The following is an 18,220-nucleotide window of genomic DNA, read 5'->3' on the forward strand; positions in this document are numbered from 1 at the left end:
AAGTAACTATATAAATATACATTTCTGTAATCAGCGCATACAAGTTAGCAAGATGACGCGTGATCAAAATCCAGGCCGTGGTTACTGACATCATTTCTTTCACTCCCATCTCAAGGAGTTAGCAGATACACTACCTGATCAAAAGTTCCCAGACACTTATATGATTTTGCACTTACGCTTTACCCGTATCACGTTCACTACTGTTGGACATTAATGTAAGGTGGATCCACCCTTTGCCTTTGATGGCTTCAACTCTGCTGGGATCACTTTCAATGAGGTGTCTGAATATCTCTGGAGGAGTGGCAGCTGACACCAGGGAAGGCAGTGATGTTGGATGCTGGGGTCTGGAGTGAAGCCAACATTCTAACTCATCCCAAAGGTGTTCCATTAAGTTCATGTCCAGGCTCGGGGCAGGGTGCATTGTCATGCTCATACAAACAATCTTTGTCTCCGAACTGGTCCTCTTTTACGCAGAACACAATGGTATAAGTTGTGTTCATATCCTTCCACATTTAGAGGTTTCTTAAGCGCAATAAGGGGACCGCACTCTAACCACAAAACACTCACCTATACCATAACACTGCCGGGCTGAGTGGCTCGGATGGTAGAACGCTGGCCTTCTGACCCCAACTTGGCAGATTCGATCCTGACTCCGCCGGGTGATATTTGAAGGCGCTCAAATACGTCCTCGTGTAGATAGATTTACTGGCACGTAAAAGAACTCCTGTGGGATGAAATTCCGGCACCTCAGCATCTCCGAAAACCGTCAGAAATAGTAAGTAGTGAGACATAAAGCCAGTAATATTATTAAACCATAACATTACCTCCTCCATACTTGACTGTTGGCAGTGCACGATTGGAGGTATCGTTCTCCAGGCATTCGCCAAACCAAAACCATTCCAGCAGATTGCCACAGGGTATAATGTGATTCGTCACTCCAAATCACTAGTTTCCAGTCATCCACTGTCCATTGGCGTCACTTAACATTGACTACAGAAATGTTTGGCTCATGAGCAGCAGCTTGACCATTGTACTCCCTTCTTGTTAACTCCTGACACAGTCATTGTACTGGCTGGACTGCTGTTAGCACTTAGAAATTTAAGAGTGATTCCTTTCATTGATTTCTTATGATTTTTTTTTTTTTTTTACAACTACCCTTCCTATCAGTCATTAAATGAGGTCTTCCTGGTCTTGATTTAGTTGCGGTTGTTCCTTCACATTTCCACACCGGAATCACATCACCAACAGTCGACTTGGGCTGCTCTGGAAGGGTTGAAATGTCCCTGATGGATTTGTAACTCAGATGACATCCAGTGACTAGTCCACGTTCAAAGTCACTGAACCATTCTGCTGTTACTGCTTCTCCACTGACAACACAACACTTACCGCCTCCTTTTATGCTGGCGGGTCCAACTCTCTTGACATCTGGGTTTCAGTTCCGCATTACATAGGGGTATCCTGATACTTTTGATCAGGTAGTGTATGTTCATTCCTCTCTCTTCGTTGGAATTGTTACTTTTAATAATTCTGTAGTAATTTGGTACATCAGATATGATGTCGGCATGCCGTTCACAGTTTTGATATTGCTGTGCATGCTTCCCTACTGACATGAATTTAATAGTTTTGCAGAGTTGATTGGAAAGAAACAAGGTTGAATGAAGTCTTGAGTAGAGAGGTGGGATGAAGGCAAGGAGAGATCTTCGTGGGAAGGAGGAGCGTTATACCAGGAAGGACAAGACTAAAGGAGAATTGAGATCTAGGAATCTAGACTGACATGAAGAGAATGAGAGCATGCACAACTCCAAGAAAGAGGGGGGAATTATGTAAGAGACGTGGAAGAAAATCTCTCTGTGGGAAGACAAGAAGAAAAGGGGATCGATGTAGTGAGGAAAGATGTACTGCAGTGAGGACAAGTTAGTGAGTGGTACGAGGACAGAGGGTTCGTACACCACCCCAGACAACTGGAGATTTTAACACATCAACCGGCACTAAAGTTAGTTCCTTGGGCATAACAACTTTTTCAGATAATTTGGTAAACAGTTGTTCAATTTTATACAATTATAATGTTCAAAATCATAGAATTGTATTTTTTTTCATTTTTTTTTTAACTCTCCCTGACCAGAACAAAGAGCACAAGAGGCTACGATACAGAATCCTCAGACAAAGATCAGCCAAGAAAAATCAAAAGTGTTAAAATCTAGGGACGTGAATGTGGGAAAACCATCTGTTTGCTGGGTGTTCTGGTGTTTTTAGAATGGCCCTGATGGGGGCAAATTAGTACGTCTCTGTTTTTTCTTCATGTAAATAACTTAATATAAATCTTTCTCAGTGTAATTTCATTTAACATAAACCTATTAGTTTTCACAAAACAACATTCAAGTGTAGGTTTATATCATCATTATTGTATTGGTTTGTATAGGAAACTAAGGGGAAGGTAATGTCGTGCCCTGAATTGTTGTCTGTTTAGAATGATATATATGCAGGATAAAATCTGTTTTGTTCTGAAATGCATAGCAAATTATGCAAGGAAAAAATGGCTTGCTTTGCCTTACAAGGTGAATTCACAGCTCACATGTCTCGCAGTCTAAGTTACCTCACATCCTGAGACATAACTACCATGCTAACCTATGCGTTAAACATTGTTCCTTTCATACAGTATTAATTTTCTTTGTTTCCAGTGGTTGACTCTAGATGGAGCCAAACACGGCATGGTGCATGTCCGTTTCACGTGGCTGACTCTCACGTCGGACAAGTCAGCTCTAAAAGCTGTAAGTATTAAGACTGGTGCTGGAATGATTCACAAGTTTTTGTTGACAGGGTTCTTAACGTGGTGTTTTTGGTTTCAGGCTCTAGCAGAGACGCAGATGTTGAGGCTGACTTCAATGAGCACTGCTGTCCTCACAGTCTACATCGATTCTGCTAAAAATCTTCCTGTAAGTGCAAAGAGTTCTGTGACCTTCATTGTTTTTACCACAGGTATTTCAGAAGTTTGAGTATTGTGCTGAGGTTTCTTGCAAGACAGGTCCAGGTTTCTTGAAAAATTAGGCAAGAAATGGAGTGTTATTGCTCGGGAGGGATAAAATCACCTTGTGCAATTGTAGGGATTTAACCTCGCAAGCAGTAATGACAGAATTGCTAACAAAGTGGTTATGATAGAATATATCGTCATCCGATTTTGTAACTTTGTTTACAATGACTTTAATACTTTATTTTTGTGATAGCAAAAGAAATTGCATTTCTTAGTGTATACTGTATCTCTTACATTTCCACCCAATTTACATATTCAATTGGGTGGAAATGTAAGGAGTTTGACGTGATAATGGCAGATATTGATGAAAACTTGCTACCTGTTATCTTGGATTTTGATTTTTGAATTAAAAGGATGTCACTTGGGGGTGGGGAATTCTAGGATGATTGAGTAGAATTAACAGTTTGGAACAGATGGACTTTTCAAGGACTTTTGACAAATATTTTTCTTGCATAACAGTCTAGTAGCTGCCTAGCTGAGTTGGTAAAAGTGTGCTCACTTCCTAAGGAAGGACACTGTGGAGTGACATTAGTAGACGAATTTTAAAAGTAGGAAAGAAGATATGAAGATAAAGTTGGAATTCAAGAGGACAAATTTGGGCAAATATTAGTTTATAGGAAGAGGAGTTAGGGATTGGAATAATTTACCAGGGTAGATGTTTGATAAATTTCCAAATTTTTTGAAAATATTATGATATTGTCCTTAATTGTCAGAATTGTCACAGTTGAAAAACTACATTTTTATGTAAACATTAATGCAGACAACTTTTTCGTCTATAGAGTTTTGGTCAAATTTGCCACTGTTGGGGCACATATGTAAACAAAAGGAAACACACCTCTAAAGGGGTGTTTTCTAATAATAATACTTTATTAACGGTAATACCATTTTACACATAATAGAGAAAAATAAAACAAAACACACTAAAAAGAAAGTTCAGTGGAGTATAAGTAGCAAAAGATGTACAGATATATACATAGGTTATATTACAAATAAGCACAGGAAAATAATAGTTCTGGAGATTATGTAAGTGATTTCTAAATTTTGACAATGAGCAGTTAAATTATCAATATCCACTTCGTTTAGAAATCTTGACATTCGTTCAATTGTCCCATTGAATGCAATAGTTAGTTCTATGCCAATTTGTAGACAATGTATTCTTAAACCTTGTGCGTCCGTACGGTACTTGTAGGTTAATTTTTTCACCAGGGAGTGAAGCAATTTAAAAATGAAAAGTATATCCAGAAATTCACGGTGTTCTGACGGACTATCCAGGTTTAAATACTATTGTAGGGCTGGATAATCAACATTTTCATATGAGAATCCTGCTCTAAATGAATATAAACGAAGAAATGTATGTTGTACTGCATCTAATCTATGGATAGAGGTCTGATGAGAAGGGTTTCATACAGGTGTACAGTATTCTGATGATGATGATGATGATGATGATGATGATGATGATGATGATGCTTGTTGTTTAAAGGGGCCTAACATCTACGTCATTGGCCCTACAGTATTCTAGTATAGGGCGTACCATACATACATACAGCAATCGATAGATAGCTGAAGTTTGAAAATTCTCTGGAATATCTAGTAATGCAATCTAGTCTTTGTAATGATTTCTTACAAATATTTTCAGTATGTTCATTAAATGATAGGTTATGACTGAATAAAACACCAAGGTGAAACAGGAGTTAGAATGGTTTTGTTACTAAATTTGTACTGAAATGATTTTTTTCTTCTTGTTTTTAAAAAAAGTTATTTTACATTTGTCATGATTAAGTTTCAACCCATTTCGAATACAGTACTTTTCCAGGTGATGAAAATATTTTTGAAGTTTTAAACAATCAAGTGGTTAATTTGCATTATATGTTTTGCACCATCAGCAAACAAAAGCAATTCAGAATTCTTAAGTATATTTTTAATGTCATTTATGTAGAGAGTAAAAAAAAAAGTAAGAGCGCAAGGTGAGACTCTTGGGAAATTCCACTGGTAACAATAATAGGCACAGAAAAATGATTCCTTATTTTAACAATCTACAGGCGATTTTTAAGATACGATTCAAACCAAGAGAGGAGAGGCCCATTAAATCCATAACCTGTTAGTTGTTGCAGCAAGATATCGTGGTCAACATTGTCAAAAGCTTTTGAGAAGTCTGTATAAATGCAGTCCACCTGAGAGTTGTTCTCTATTGCATCCAAGAGGAACTGATAGAATAAGAGATTAGGTTGACCGTCCTGAAAAGAATCCATCTTGCTCATCAATGATGATGTTATTAAAGAGAGGCATGATCTTGTCAAGAATTATTGAGTCAAAAATTTTGGAAATATGAGAAGAAATTGTAACTGGTCTGTATTGTTTTATGTCAGTTTTATCACCTTTTTTGAAAACTGGACTAACAAATTCTTTCTTCCAGAAAAAATGCCTTGGTTTAATGATAAGTTGAACAGATAAGAGTGCTTCACATAAAATAAATGAGCAGGTAAGTTGAAACACCATCAGGTCCTACAGTCTTCTTTAATTCCAGAGATATCAGTTTGTTGTAAATTTCTGCCTTACTAATGTTTATAATTAACAGATTGACATAGAAAGGATAATCATATGACATACTATTACTGTTCTGATAAGAACAATAAACTATGAAAAGTGTTTAGCAATAAGATCAACAATATTTTCTTCAGTATCTGCTGTAACTTCATTAAGATGTATTGTTGAAGGAATGTTATAAAATGACCTTCTAGAACTTAGATATTGCTAGAATTTCTGTGGATCGGAAATAATACTTTGTTCACAGTTGGAGACATAGTTTGTATAGCACGATTTGGATTCAGACTTGCATTCATTTCTTCATTTCAGGAAATGCTGATAATCACTATTGACACCTGATATTTTGTACCATGTGTGCTTTCTTCTTTTCAATAATCAGTGACTTCAGTTTATGATTATACCACTTTGGGAATTTGGGAGTCTTAAAATTCCATATAGGGATGTAAAATTCAATGCCATAATGTAGTACAGAATAGAAGGTTTCTACTGCTTTATCAATTGATACATTCTGAAACATCACCTTCCAGCTGAACTGTGACAATCCATTATAGTCACCATTTAACAAGTCAAAATAAAAACTATGAGCAGGTAAAGAATTGTATAGCTCATTTATAGATAAAGAAATCTCTAATGCTGGGTGGTGTCTATTGAGGGGGACAATACTTCCATTGGAGTAAAATCTAGAAATGAAACTGGAGTTACTGAAAACCAAATCAAGAAAGTGATTCAGAAAATTTGGGATATCACTAAACCGATTTAAACAGAGGTAAGAAAATGTCTATAAATAAACTGGACTTCACCGTGTGGTTACCTACTGTCACAAGGCCTGAAATTGTTTCTTCATTTACTATCAAATTAAGATGCGCTAAATTGTAGTCACCAACAAGGAGCAATAAATTGTTGTCGAGATTTGACAGCTGATAGATTTCAACAGCAATGCAATGTTCAAAATACTTTTGGACAGGAGACCTGGGTGGAATATATACAGCACCAGTGATTAATTTTGTAGTGTTAAAAGTCAGGGACACAAACAACTGTTCAACTGTGCTAATGCACGCTATCAGAGTAGGTTTAAACCCCTTGCTCATACAGATATCATTACACCGCCATGGGTTGCCTTCATACTCGTTAAAGAAGACCTATCACATCTGAAAATTGAATATGTTTTGAGTCAAAAGTTCCTCATCACTAATTTCATCATTTAAGTTTGTTTCAGTTAATATCATTGTCATAGTAGCTAAACATGAAGAAATTCTAAGTTCAGTTAGTTTGCTTCGAAGTCCATTTACATTTTGATAGTATTGTGCCGTTCCCATGTCCAGGTCGAGTCATAGAAAGATCCAGACTAGCTCAATGTTATCATCAACCTTCAATTTAATATCGATTTGGGGTTGTAAGTTCTGAAGAGAATAGTCAGCGGATGAAACAAATGGATACATTTGTATCATGTCAGTGCGTTGGACATCTACATCTCGCGAATATTTCATATCATGAATTTCTATCATTCTTAACAAATGGATACTTATAAGTACTTATCGAACCTAAGATACTATTAAAAAGAATGAATAAATTCATCTAACATCTTTTTATTACATTAAAAAGATCTTGAAAATAATGTGAAAACTGAATATCTTAAAGAAAATCCAGTTATCTCATCACCTAACTAACCTAATTAATATGTATATAGAATATTTAAAGGCCTTTGATATCAAATAAAAAAATTTCTTGCTATATACATTCTTTCTGTTGAATATAGAAAATTGATTCAGAGATGCTCATCATTTGAGATAAATTATTAAATTAAAATCACGTTCCTTACTCTTTCTTTGCTTAAACACAACATAATTCCTTACTTCATCACCTGAAATTTCTATACTATACATTGCAGGTCTATCCATAAGTTTTCAGTTTTGTTTTGCCTGCATCTATCTGTCAACATTTCATAATTACAATCATATCATGTTTAATAACCTTTCGTATAAGGGAAGCATTCCTTTTCTCTTTCAATTCTGTATTGAGTATTTCAAATTATATCATTTTTTAATATTCATGAACACAAGGAAGAAAATACAAAGATAAGTCATTGAAATATTACTTCACTCTCAAATAATAAAAAATTATCATTACTGATCATTATTTAAGTCATTCATCAAAAATAAAATATAAATTTCCAAAATTAATTTAAGTGCCAATTATATTTACCATATGTGATCTGTCAGCATGTCATCAATAACACCTGATATCTATTTAATGTTTTTTTTCTAGAAATTCTGTGGTCTGTCGTCTAAGAAGACTCTAATAACCAATGTCATTAACATCCAATTACGGAGAACCTCTTCAGTGATACCATTTAATATGAGCAAACAAGGCACCTAACTATTTATTTGAATAAACACATTTGTGGTTAAGAATTCAGGACAATACGGGCTAATTTCACCTTCACTTCCTTATATTGATTTGTTTTTTTGATGATCCACAGGTATCTAACAGACATATGCAAGTTACATGGATCGTATTTAGTATTATACATGGAATACTGAAGGATTAATATACGTTATGGAATCAAATACATTTACTCTTAACCTTAAATCGCGTCAACTAAATTTCATAAATAAAATATATCCATCTCTTACATCTTGATTTTTAAAAAATCATCACTATCATTATTCTTATTATTACTCGACCATTCTTCATGTATATATCATCTGCTTCATATTTCTCATATCATATCTCATCCTTCATTACAATAACCGCAATAATCTACCTTAACTTAACGCATATGACTTCATAATTATTATTCGTCCACCTATATATTCCATTTCCTTCTCAATTTTCTTCAGATTCCTCTCATATTCTTCATATGTCTTCCTATGAGCTCAACATCACCTGTATATGGCATCACATTATCTCTATTTCGTGGTATAACATCCTAATATAATCGTAACACTAACCACAATATTGTATCATATTCGCAACTGAAGTAAGTTAACCTCTCTACTAAATATAGACAGCATTACAAATGCATAACCTGGTTATCACTGATTAAATACATCCTAACCCAAAGGATTTGTCATTCTGGTTAGATCCTATCATCTTCCTACGTTGTAAAATCAATTTCCTTACCACATGTAACATCACTTCTCTTGAATAGAAATTCATGACAGCACTGCACATACATATTACATACAAATAAAAAGTGGCACTTTACAAAAACATGTTATTTAAATTATGTACGGTAATGTTATTTCAATAAACTTATCTTTTCTTCCCTGTATTCTGTCGCTGGTGTGTGTCCAAATGCTTAGGACATCTCATCAGTATGATTGCATCGTGCTAGTCTTTGGGAAACATCTGGGTAGGGCTCTGCTCCTTCTCTGTCATCTGGGAATAGGTTCGCTGGCATCAGGTCCCCATCTCCAGACAGCCTTGCCTCGGTCTTCTTAGTTCATGATGCTGGCCATTTCCTGCACAGTTAGAACAGAAATATAGATTAACATGGTCAGTTTCGTCATCTTAGTATTCAAAGCCTTCTATGATTTATAGGTATACTGAGAATAATGCTTCTTTCAATTAAATGGTGCTTATGTCTTGCAGACTACTAATATATCTATAGAGATTTTAATTATAATCTGATTTAAGTTCCTATAGTTTGTTTCTTAATCGCTGTAATATTCCTTATTTTCTTGCGAGTAGCTTATGATGCTGTATGTTTCTCTTGCTTGGTATCTTGTGACGTAGCTGCTTATGTAATGATTCTGACCAGTCGTTCTAATTCTTCAGCTTATTGAAATGCGAGTATGCAGTATTTCCCTAGTCTCGCTCAATTTTCTTCACATTATCTCTCTTTTCTTTTCAATTAAAACCTTCTTATATGAACATAATCTCCTTTACATTAATATATTGTAGTGATATGCTTGCGTTGGTTTCTTCTGGAATGAATTTCTTTTAATAATAAATTTGTAACAATCTTCTGCCTTTCATTCTTTTTCACCGCCTTCTAGATGTTATTTCTTGGCTTATACCTGATGAAAATATAATCTTCTCAACATTTATGGTTAGATTTGCGTCTTGTTTCTAATGTTCCCACAGCATAACATCCATTTTTGTTCCACGATGTTCACTGCTATCAGTGATATGGCACAGTATCCTCTAAAGTGTTCAACCAACCTTTTTATTTGATGTCTTTGATGCTTTCTTAGTATTGTGTAGCTGACCTTTGTGAACTCATTCCCTATCTACATGTTGTATTTCATTCCTGATAAAGGTGATACTTTCTAAATCATTTTTTGTATCACTTAAGTTTTGGCCATTAGGATTTGCAACCCTCCTACATTTTCTTAATTAGTTTCCCGAGAGCATTCTTCTAGATATTCCATTGAGAAGTTTGCCAAACTTAGAGATTCCTTTTCAATCAATCAATCAATCAATCAATCAATCAGTCAATCGTGATCTGCATTTAGAACAGTCGCCCAGCTGGCAGATTCTCTATCTGTTGTTTTCCTAGCCTTTTCTTAAATGATTTCAAAGAAATTGGAAATCTATTGAACACCTCCCTTGGTAAGTTGTTCCAGTCCCTAACTCCCCTTCTTATAAATGAACATTTGCCCCAATTTGTCCTCTTGAATTCCAACTTGTTCTTCATATTGTGATCTTTCCTACTTTTAAAAATGCCACTCAAAATTATTCGTCTACTAATGTCATTGCAAGAGACTATCCTAATTTTTCCGTATTGAAAGTCTATTTAAAGGAGAAACAATAAAACTTTTGTATCCACCTATTCAATATATTAAAAGCAATTATAAAATCAGGATCTCATCCTTATTTTATTGCTTAAATATTAAAACATAGGACACATTTCGTTCATATTTTGAACATCTTCAGCCATAAATATTCTTACAAGGTTAAATGATAACATTGTTTTAGAACTTACACTTATGGTTTGCCTTTGACAAACTTATCCTTAATCAATTTTAAAAAACCTCTTAAATATTAAAACGTTTATATATTACGTCGTCTTATAGAAAATAATAATTAAGTTTCAACCTTTAAAACCTTATTCTAATATTTAAAACAGAATGTCAATACATTTACAATCTGTTGAAATTGCTTAATGTTTTCAAATTATTTGTTGTATACACATTCAAACATTGTTACAGCTGGTGTAACTTTTCTCATATTATACTGTATGGAATTGGAATCTTAATACACTCAAAATAGCTGAGGTTAGGCTTCAATATTATACTATTCGTTCATAGAAGTGACAAAACTGATGTGCACTGTTGATTATAGGTTATGAATTATTTAGCTTCAAAATTTGTCAAATTCACAAATTGCTTGTAGTCTTGACCAGTGTATAATGGGGCAATCGTCCAAACGTAAGCAGGGACATATTCTTTCTCAACAGACTTTCTAACGTAAACTTTGATGAAATTACCATTTGCATGTCACCAAAGCTTGTTCATCACCAATTGACAGAGTCCCTGCTTACGTCTGGATGATTGCCCCATTATACACTGATCAAGACTACAAGCAATTTGTGAATTCGACAAATTTTGAAGTTAAGCATTTCATAACCTATAATCAACAGTGCACATAAGTTTTGTCACTTTTATGAAAGAATAGTACAATATTGAAGCCTAACCTCAGCTGTTTTGAGTGTATTAAAATTCCAATTCCATACAGTATAATATGAGAAAAATTACACCAGTTGTAACAAAATCTTTAAATATGTATACAACAAATAATTTGAAAGCTCATTAAGGATAAGTTTGTCAAAGGCAAACCATAAGTGTAAGTTCTAAAACAATGTTATCATTTAACCTTGTAAGAATATTTATGGCTGAAGATGTTCAAAATATGAACAAAACATGTCCTATGTTTTAATATTTAGACATTAAAATAAGGATGAGATCCTAATTTTATAATTGCTTTCAATGTATTGAACAGGTGGATACAAAAGTTTTATCGTTTCTCCTTTAAATACTAATGTCATTCCACGCCATCTCTCCGCTGACAGCTCGGAACATACCACTTAGTCGAGCAGCTCATCTTCTTTCTCCCAATTCTTCCCAGCCCAAACTTTGCAACATTTTTGTAACGCTACTCTTTTGTCGGAAATCACCCAGAACTAATCGAGCTGCTTTTCTTTGGATTTTTTCCACTTCTTGAAATCGGATAATTCTGGTGAGGGGTCCCATACACTGGAACCATACTCTAGTTGGGGTCTTACCAGAGACTTATATGCCCTCTCCTTTACATCCTTACTACAACCTCTAAACACCCTCATAACCATGTGCAGAGATCTGTACCCTTTATTTACAATCCCATTTATGTGATTACCCCAATGAAGATCTTTCCTTATATTAACACCTAGATACTTACAATGATCCCCAAAAGGAACTTTCACCCCACCAACGCAATAATTAAAGCTGAGAGGACTTTTCCTATTTGTGAAACTCACAACCTGACTTTTAACCACCCCGTTAATCAACATACCATTGCCTGCTATCCATCTCACAACATTATCAAGGTCATTTTGCAGTTGCTCACAATCTTGTAACTTATAGAGTAACATCACCCACAAAAGGCCTTACCTCTGATTCCACTTGTTTGCTCATATCATTTATATATATATAAGGAAACATAAAGGTCCAATAATACTGCCTTGAGGAATTTCCCTCTTCATTATTACAGGGTCAGATAAAGCTTCATCTATTCTAATTCTTTGAGATCTATTTTCTAGAAATATAGCAACCCATTCAGTCACTCTGTTGTCTAGTCCAATTTTCTGTTAAGGTGTAGCCCATCTTTTCCAAAATCACTGCCTCTAAGCGAACTATTAGCATTGACGAAAAGGACATCTCTATTACGGCATAACCAGTCAAGAGTGGAGTTTACAGCATCTGTATAACGATAATCAACATTGTGCCGATATAAAACACCACTGAGACAAAGCTTTGCCTATGGAAACCTCCTTTTTATCGTAGTAATAAGTCTATGAGTCTCAGCCATTATGCCACTGGGTGTTGACATATCGTAAAGGTCATTTGTGCTAATATGAACAATCAGGGTGTCAGGATTTTCTTTAATGCTATCACTGTTCACATGTTCTGCAAGTTGACCCACTCGTATGCAGTACCCTCTTCAACTTCAGGTCCAACATTTCTTATCATCGAGTCCCCCATTATTACTGTACGGGCTTGTTTATGTTCCAGTCGTCGTTGGGATTTTCTTTTTCTTTTCAACACTGTGGTTGAGTCATATTCTATGTTTACCTCTTGATCATTTGATTCTAACACTTGAAAACTGTTTTGTGTCACTAAATTATTATTTACAGTATCTCTAAATGCAACATGTTTCCCGGTAGGCCTAAAATTCTTTGACTTAAACTCTTGAAAATCCTTTTCTTATTGTCTCGGCACTTCAGCATTTTGTTTATTTTGGGTTCTTCAACTCGAGTAGAGCATTTTCTAGATCAGTGGATAAAATTTTGATTATTTCATCTTTAGATGATAGATCAAGTTCCAGAGGTCTTATTCTGAACCTCAAATACGATGAATCCGAAGTGAGGTTATCGGAAACGAGATCGTCAGCTGGATCCGACATTTCGCTGCCAAACGTGTTCTTAAATACACATGCATAACAAGCATTAAGACTATTAAGACTATCATTACTTCTGTGAGTAGCTCCATTGCAGTTTAGACACACATTATTACTGAACATCTCACTCGGAGAAAAAAACTAGATCACTGTTTACTGCCATGTTCTTTGCTCTTGTGTCATCCATCTTGATGTTATAAATAAAAGAAAAACACTTTTCAAAAATTTACATCATAATATACTTCATGTTATTTTCAATTTTCAGTGTGTAGTGTGAATTTTATAAAGCAGGCCTACTACATTGTAACCAAATTCTGTACCGGTATGTAGAAGACGAATGGCTGTAGAATATCCTTCCTAAAATGTTTTTGTTGATTTTTCATCCATTCTACAAAGTAATATTCTTAAACAATTGAAACTACTGGACATCATTCCTAGAATATTAAAAGTATTTTCCCTCCCCAATCTTCCAGTTAACGTCCAGATTAGATTAGATTACATACTAATACTATTCTAGATTATATACTAATTGTTACTGTATAAAACTAAAGTCTGACAAGTCTTCAGAGAAAGATCTTGTGTATTGATTTAAAAAAAACAAAAAACTTGGAAGTACTTCCTTATAACTATTAAAGTAAAAAATTAAAATTGCTGTTCCAACATTTGGTTGACAAATTTTGATTCCTGGAGGTCTTGTACTGTTTAAATTTGGTTGTTAAAATTCCAAAGGGGTAACTTCTTTCAAAATGATGGTTTCATTGAAGATGTTAAAGATTAAAGAAATGTCCTTGTCAGTCGTATTTTGGTCTGGCTAGCTTGTGTGTGGCCTTGTGTTGAACTGCAGATGTCTTTTAAGAAAACACGTACCGATAATGTTATCCTGATAAGGAGTAAATAAATTTAGTATTGTTAAGGTGGAATTTCAGAAAAAGGAACCGTAACACTTGTTAAGGTTGACAATATGGGCTTAAAAATGTTCTTTTTTATGTAAATGCACATCATTCGTGATTCATTCATAATTAGAAATAAGATTTTGTCTCCTACGGGAGGCGCACGAATAGTTGACACATTTGAAAAGCAAATATAAAATGCAACTTATGTACTGTGTTGTTCAAATTTTGCGCACACCTTCCCTGTTTCATGGAAATAACTTTAGAGATGACACTGCTGCTTTGTTTCTGAATGCCTGTATTCCAGTGAGCTATCTGCCATGGCTGAGTATGGCCGACTCTCCGTTCAACAGTGCGCTGAAACAGTTATACTTTATTGCGAATCAGAAAGTTTTACGGTGACACAATGGAAATTTCAAGCTGTTTTCCAAACTAGGTGGGCTCCAGCAAGGAACGCCATCCTTCGCTTATACAGAAACTTTGAAGAACAAGGCAGTGTGAAGGAAGATAAGCAACCACGTGCACCAGTAGTTCGGTCTCCTGAAAACGCTGCGCTGAGGGTCGCCGTGCAGTGCAGCGCAGCCCAGCCCACACAAGTCAACATGGGGAGCTTCAAGATAAAGTGGAACATCATGCCATTCAGTTCAAAGAATGTTACACGGTAACCTTCAATTGTACCCGTGCAAAATGACTGTTCTACAGAAGCTAACAGATCTTCACTGGCAGAAGAGATTGCAGTACACCTTATGGGCTCAAGATAAAGATGAAGCACTGTTTAACACTTGATTCTCTGATGAAGCCTATTTTCACCTCAACGGGGCAGTTATAAACAAAATATGCGGTTTTGGGCTACAAAAAAAACAGTCATTATTCATGAATAAGCCACGTATGGGAAAAGTGAGTGTGTGGGTAGCTCTGTCAAGTCATGGGTTAATTGGAGCATTTTTCTTCAGTCAGTTAATGCACAGCGATACAAGGACATGCTGGAGAATGAATTCATGCCTCAACTTCTCACTACAGAACTCCCTATTCATACGCAGTGGTTTATGCAAGATGGTGCAACACCTCACACAGCTAACGATGTTCTGGAGTTTTGAAGGGAGTATTTGGTGATCGTGTAATTTCTCATTGTTACCCACTGTACAACAATAATGGTGTATTCTTCTGGCCTACTTTAAACCCAGATTTAAATTCTTGTGATTTCCTTTTATGGGGCTGTTTGAAAGAAAACCTCTTTGCTTCAAGACCTCAAAGCCGCATGGGAATGCATGCTCGGATTGTGCAGCTCTGCAGTGAAATTCTTGAAGACCTGTGCCGCAAAGTCATCAGAAACATGCGTACTCGTCTCAAAGAGATTGTCCGCCACAGTGGAAGCCACATTGAACATGTGATGTAGTGAAATGTATTTCCATGGTCCAAGCTGGGTCTACAATTTCATTAGTGTTCTGTGAAAAATAAAGGTGTTATTCTAAAATTAAATGTGTCAACTATTCGTGCACCACCCTATATGTAAGGTTCACTCAGCCTGCACCAAGTCCATGCCACTGAGTGCTGAGTGATAGTCATGAATGAACAGGGACAAGAACATTTGTAATGTGTCCAGGCTGAATTACGAATGTATTTATTAACCGGCTTCGGTGGTGTGTTATGCAGCAGATATAAGAGGATAAGCTGTGGAGGACTGCAGAAGCAGAGAAAGACATAGCTGTATGTAGGAGCAGCATCTACAGTAGCTGTCAAAAGGGACCCACAGAAGTGTGGCATATAGTACTGTACATAGGGTGTACAAAAAGAGATGGTCCATGAGAAAGGAGACCAGGACAGGTTGGGAACCAACCCTCTAAAATCCAGAGCAGTTTACCAACCATAATTTATCTGGTAGAAGTTTCTACAGTCCTACTAAGTCTGTCTGATTTACTTTTGAAGAGTGACAGAGAGATCGAAGTATTGTGTTTGTGGCTCTTAATGGATAATGAAAAGGTGGATTTACCGAGTGAGTTGGTTGTGCACGTAGGGTCACATAGCTATGAGCTTACATTTGGGAGATAGTGGGTTCAAATTCTAGGGTTGGCAGTCCTGAAGATGGTTTCCCATGGTTTTTGCACACCAGACAAATGCTGGGGCTGTACCTGAATTAAGGCCACAGCCACTACCTTTGCAGTCATAGCGCTTTCCGGTCGTTAAGGCACCATAAGACTTTTTTTGTGTCGGGGTGGTATTAAAAAATTTAAAAAGTTATAATGTCACTTCAAAATGAATAAGGGAGATTGTTTCCAAACTTAACAGGCTTGTCACAATTATTGTGGCAATCAGAGCAAGTGGAATCTAATCCTCCAATGTTTTTTGTTTCCTAAAGTTCATTTTAAGGCTATAATGGCTGGGTCTTTTAGTGCTGCTACTCGCTTAGGGCAGTCAAGCAATGTAACCTTCCTCCAGTTTTCTCCCATCATTGCATCACCGTAAACCTTTGATGTATTAGTACGATGTTAAATAACTAGCATAAAAACAAAGAAAGAAAAGTGGGTTTAGTACCGTAACTGTGTATGGCGGCTTCTTTGTAGACATTACAATGGATGTTTCAACTGCATACCTTGTTAGTTAGTATCTACCACATTGCATAGTCTTCATCCCCTTTACTGGGTGGAAATTTTTGTGTGCCCTGTATGTAGTTCACACAACCTAATGACTGTAAGCCTATTGAAATACTTTTTTACTTTCAAGTGAAACACCAGGCTTGAGTTTTTAAAGTGTTGGTTTTTCTTTTCTCTGTTCCCAGGGTACCAAATCGAGCAGCAAGCCTGACTCGTACATCGTATTGTCTCTTGGCAACAAGAAGCAGCAGACATCAATGCAGTTCCGTAATGCAGATCCAGTGTTTGAGCAAGGTTTTACCTTCCTGGTGGCTAATCCAGAGTCTGATACGCTGGACATGCGGGTAAATTATCCAATATTCTTGTGGGTTCGCCAACTGCAGAAAAACTGCCATTGTCAACATACAGGTGTAGCAATAAGGTACGGCCAGACTGTCAGGACACAATGCTCACACGTAGAAGAAGGAAATATGTTATATAGCCATGTTAGAACTCGTTCTCTACAAAACTCCATCTGTTCATTACTCCAATTTATTTCAGAATGAGCCCCGCACCACCACTACCACACACACACATATACCCACACAATTCTAATTAGGTATGAATGGCTACACTTACTAATATTTTACAAGTCCCTCTTCCTTATGGCACAGCAGGCGGTCCAGCCCGTTGCTATATCTGCGGATGCTTAATCCTTACTTTCACTTCCCCAAGTCCAGTCATCTTAAACAGCAACTGTGTGTAGACCGCCGAATCTGAGCACAGGACTATGGGCCACTCGACACACGATGACTGTTTGTTGGTTCCACTCCATAGACAGTCCAGTAATTCAGTCACGTGCAGTGTTTAACTAAAAGGCTCAACAGTATTCAACTCACAACAGCAAACATTAACACAGGGCCATTTATCCTCGCTGTCCTTATAGCGGCTTCCCTCGCTGACACACGGCGATCCTCAGTCCACAGAAATACAGTAGCACACGGTACAGTCTTCCATTCTGTCGTCTCCAGCCCACCCGCTCGTGTCCGACACCATAACAACAACAACTCACTCCCAGAAGCCTTGTATTTATACCTCGATGTTGGGCCACTAGAACATTCAGGGTTGGGCTGGAGACAGAGCTTGTTTGTCGTATCTTCCAGAAATCGTGTGGAAAAACTAGATGAAGGGGACAATAGAGGAAGGGCCGTGTCATGTCCTTGGGCAGGCTGGGAGGTTTCCCAAGCTGACTTAGTCATCCCGTTTCAGATAATACCGAAGGCCCTGTAACAAGGCTGACAATCGCTTCAGCAGGTAACACTACATAGTACATTAATCATGGGAAACACACAGGAACAGAACGTATCATCATCATCATCATCATCATCATCACCATCAGTTCCCTCCACGTGTAGTGTATAGGGCAGCTCATAGGTCGTCTTTGAATGTTTGACACAGTGTTTTACGTGTTGCTGCCCGGCTCCTGCCTGCATTCTGGTGGCCCCCATCGCATAGCTTTATTAGAGTATATACAGGCTGGTGGGAAACAGTGTGAATGGGGTATATGAGCATTAGAGGGTTGGTCGTAC

The 18,220-nt window shown here is 36.7% G+C and overlaps 1 protein-coding gene across 4 annotated transcripts in view; it reads left to right on the plus strand.

The window, feature by feature from the left end:
- Positions 1–18,220, plus strand: part of Esyt2 (extended synaptotagmin-like protein 2) — a 297,125-nt gene that overhangs the window by 179,881 nt on the left and 99,024 nt on the right. For all 4 annotated transcript variants that reach the window (XM_067136116.2, XM_068225186.1, XM_068225187.1 and 1 more), the window contains 3 exons: positions 2,679–2,768; positions 2,847–2,933; positions 16,838–16,996. In XM_067136116.2, the coding sequence (XP_066992217.2) occupies positions 2,679–2,768; positions 2,847–2,933; positions 16,838–16,996 (336 nt within the window). The remainder of the gene's footprint in view (positions 1–2,678; positions 2,769–2,846; positions 2,934–16,837; positions 16,997–18,220) is intronic.

This window comes from Anabrus simplex, chromosome 1, assembly GCF_040414725.1.
Source record: "Anabrus simplex isolate iqAnaSimp1 chromosome 1, ASM4041472v1, whole genome shotgun sequence".
Taxonomy (NCBI): Eukaryota; Metazoa; Arthropoda; class Insecta; order Orthoptera; family Tettigoniidae; genus Anabrus; species Anabrus simplex.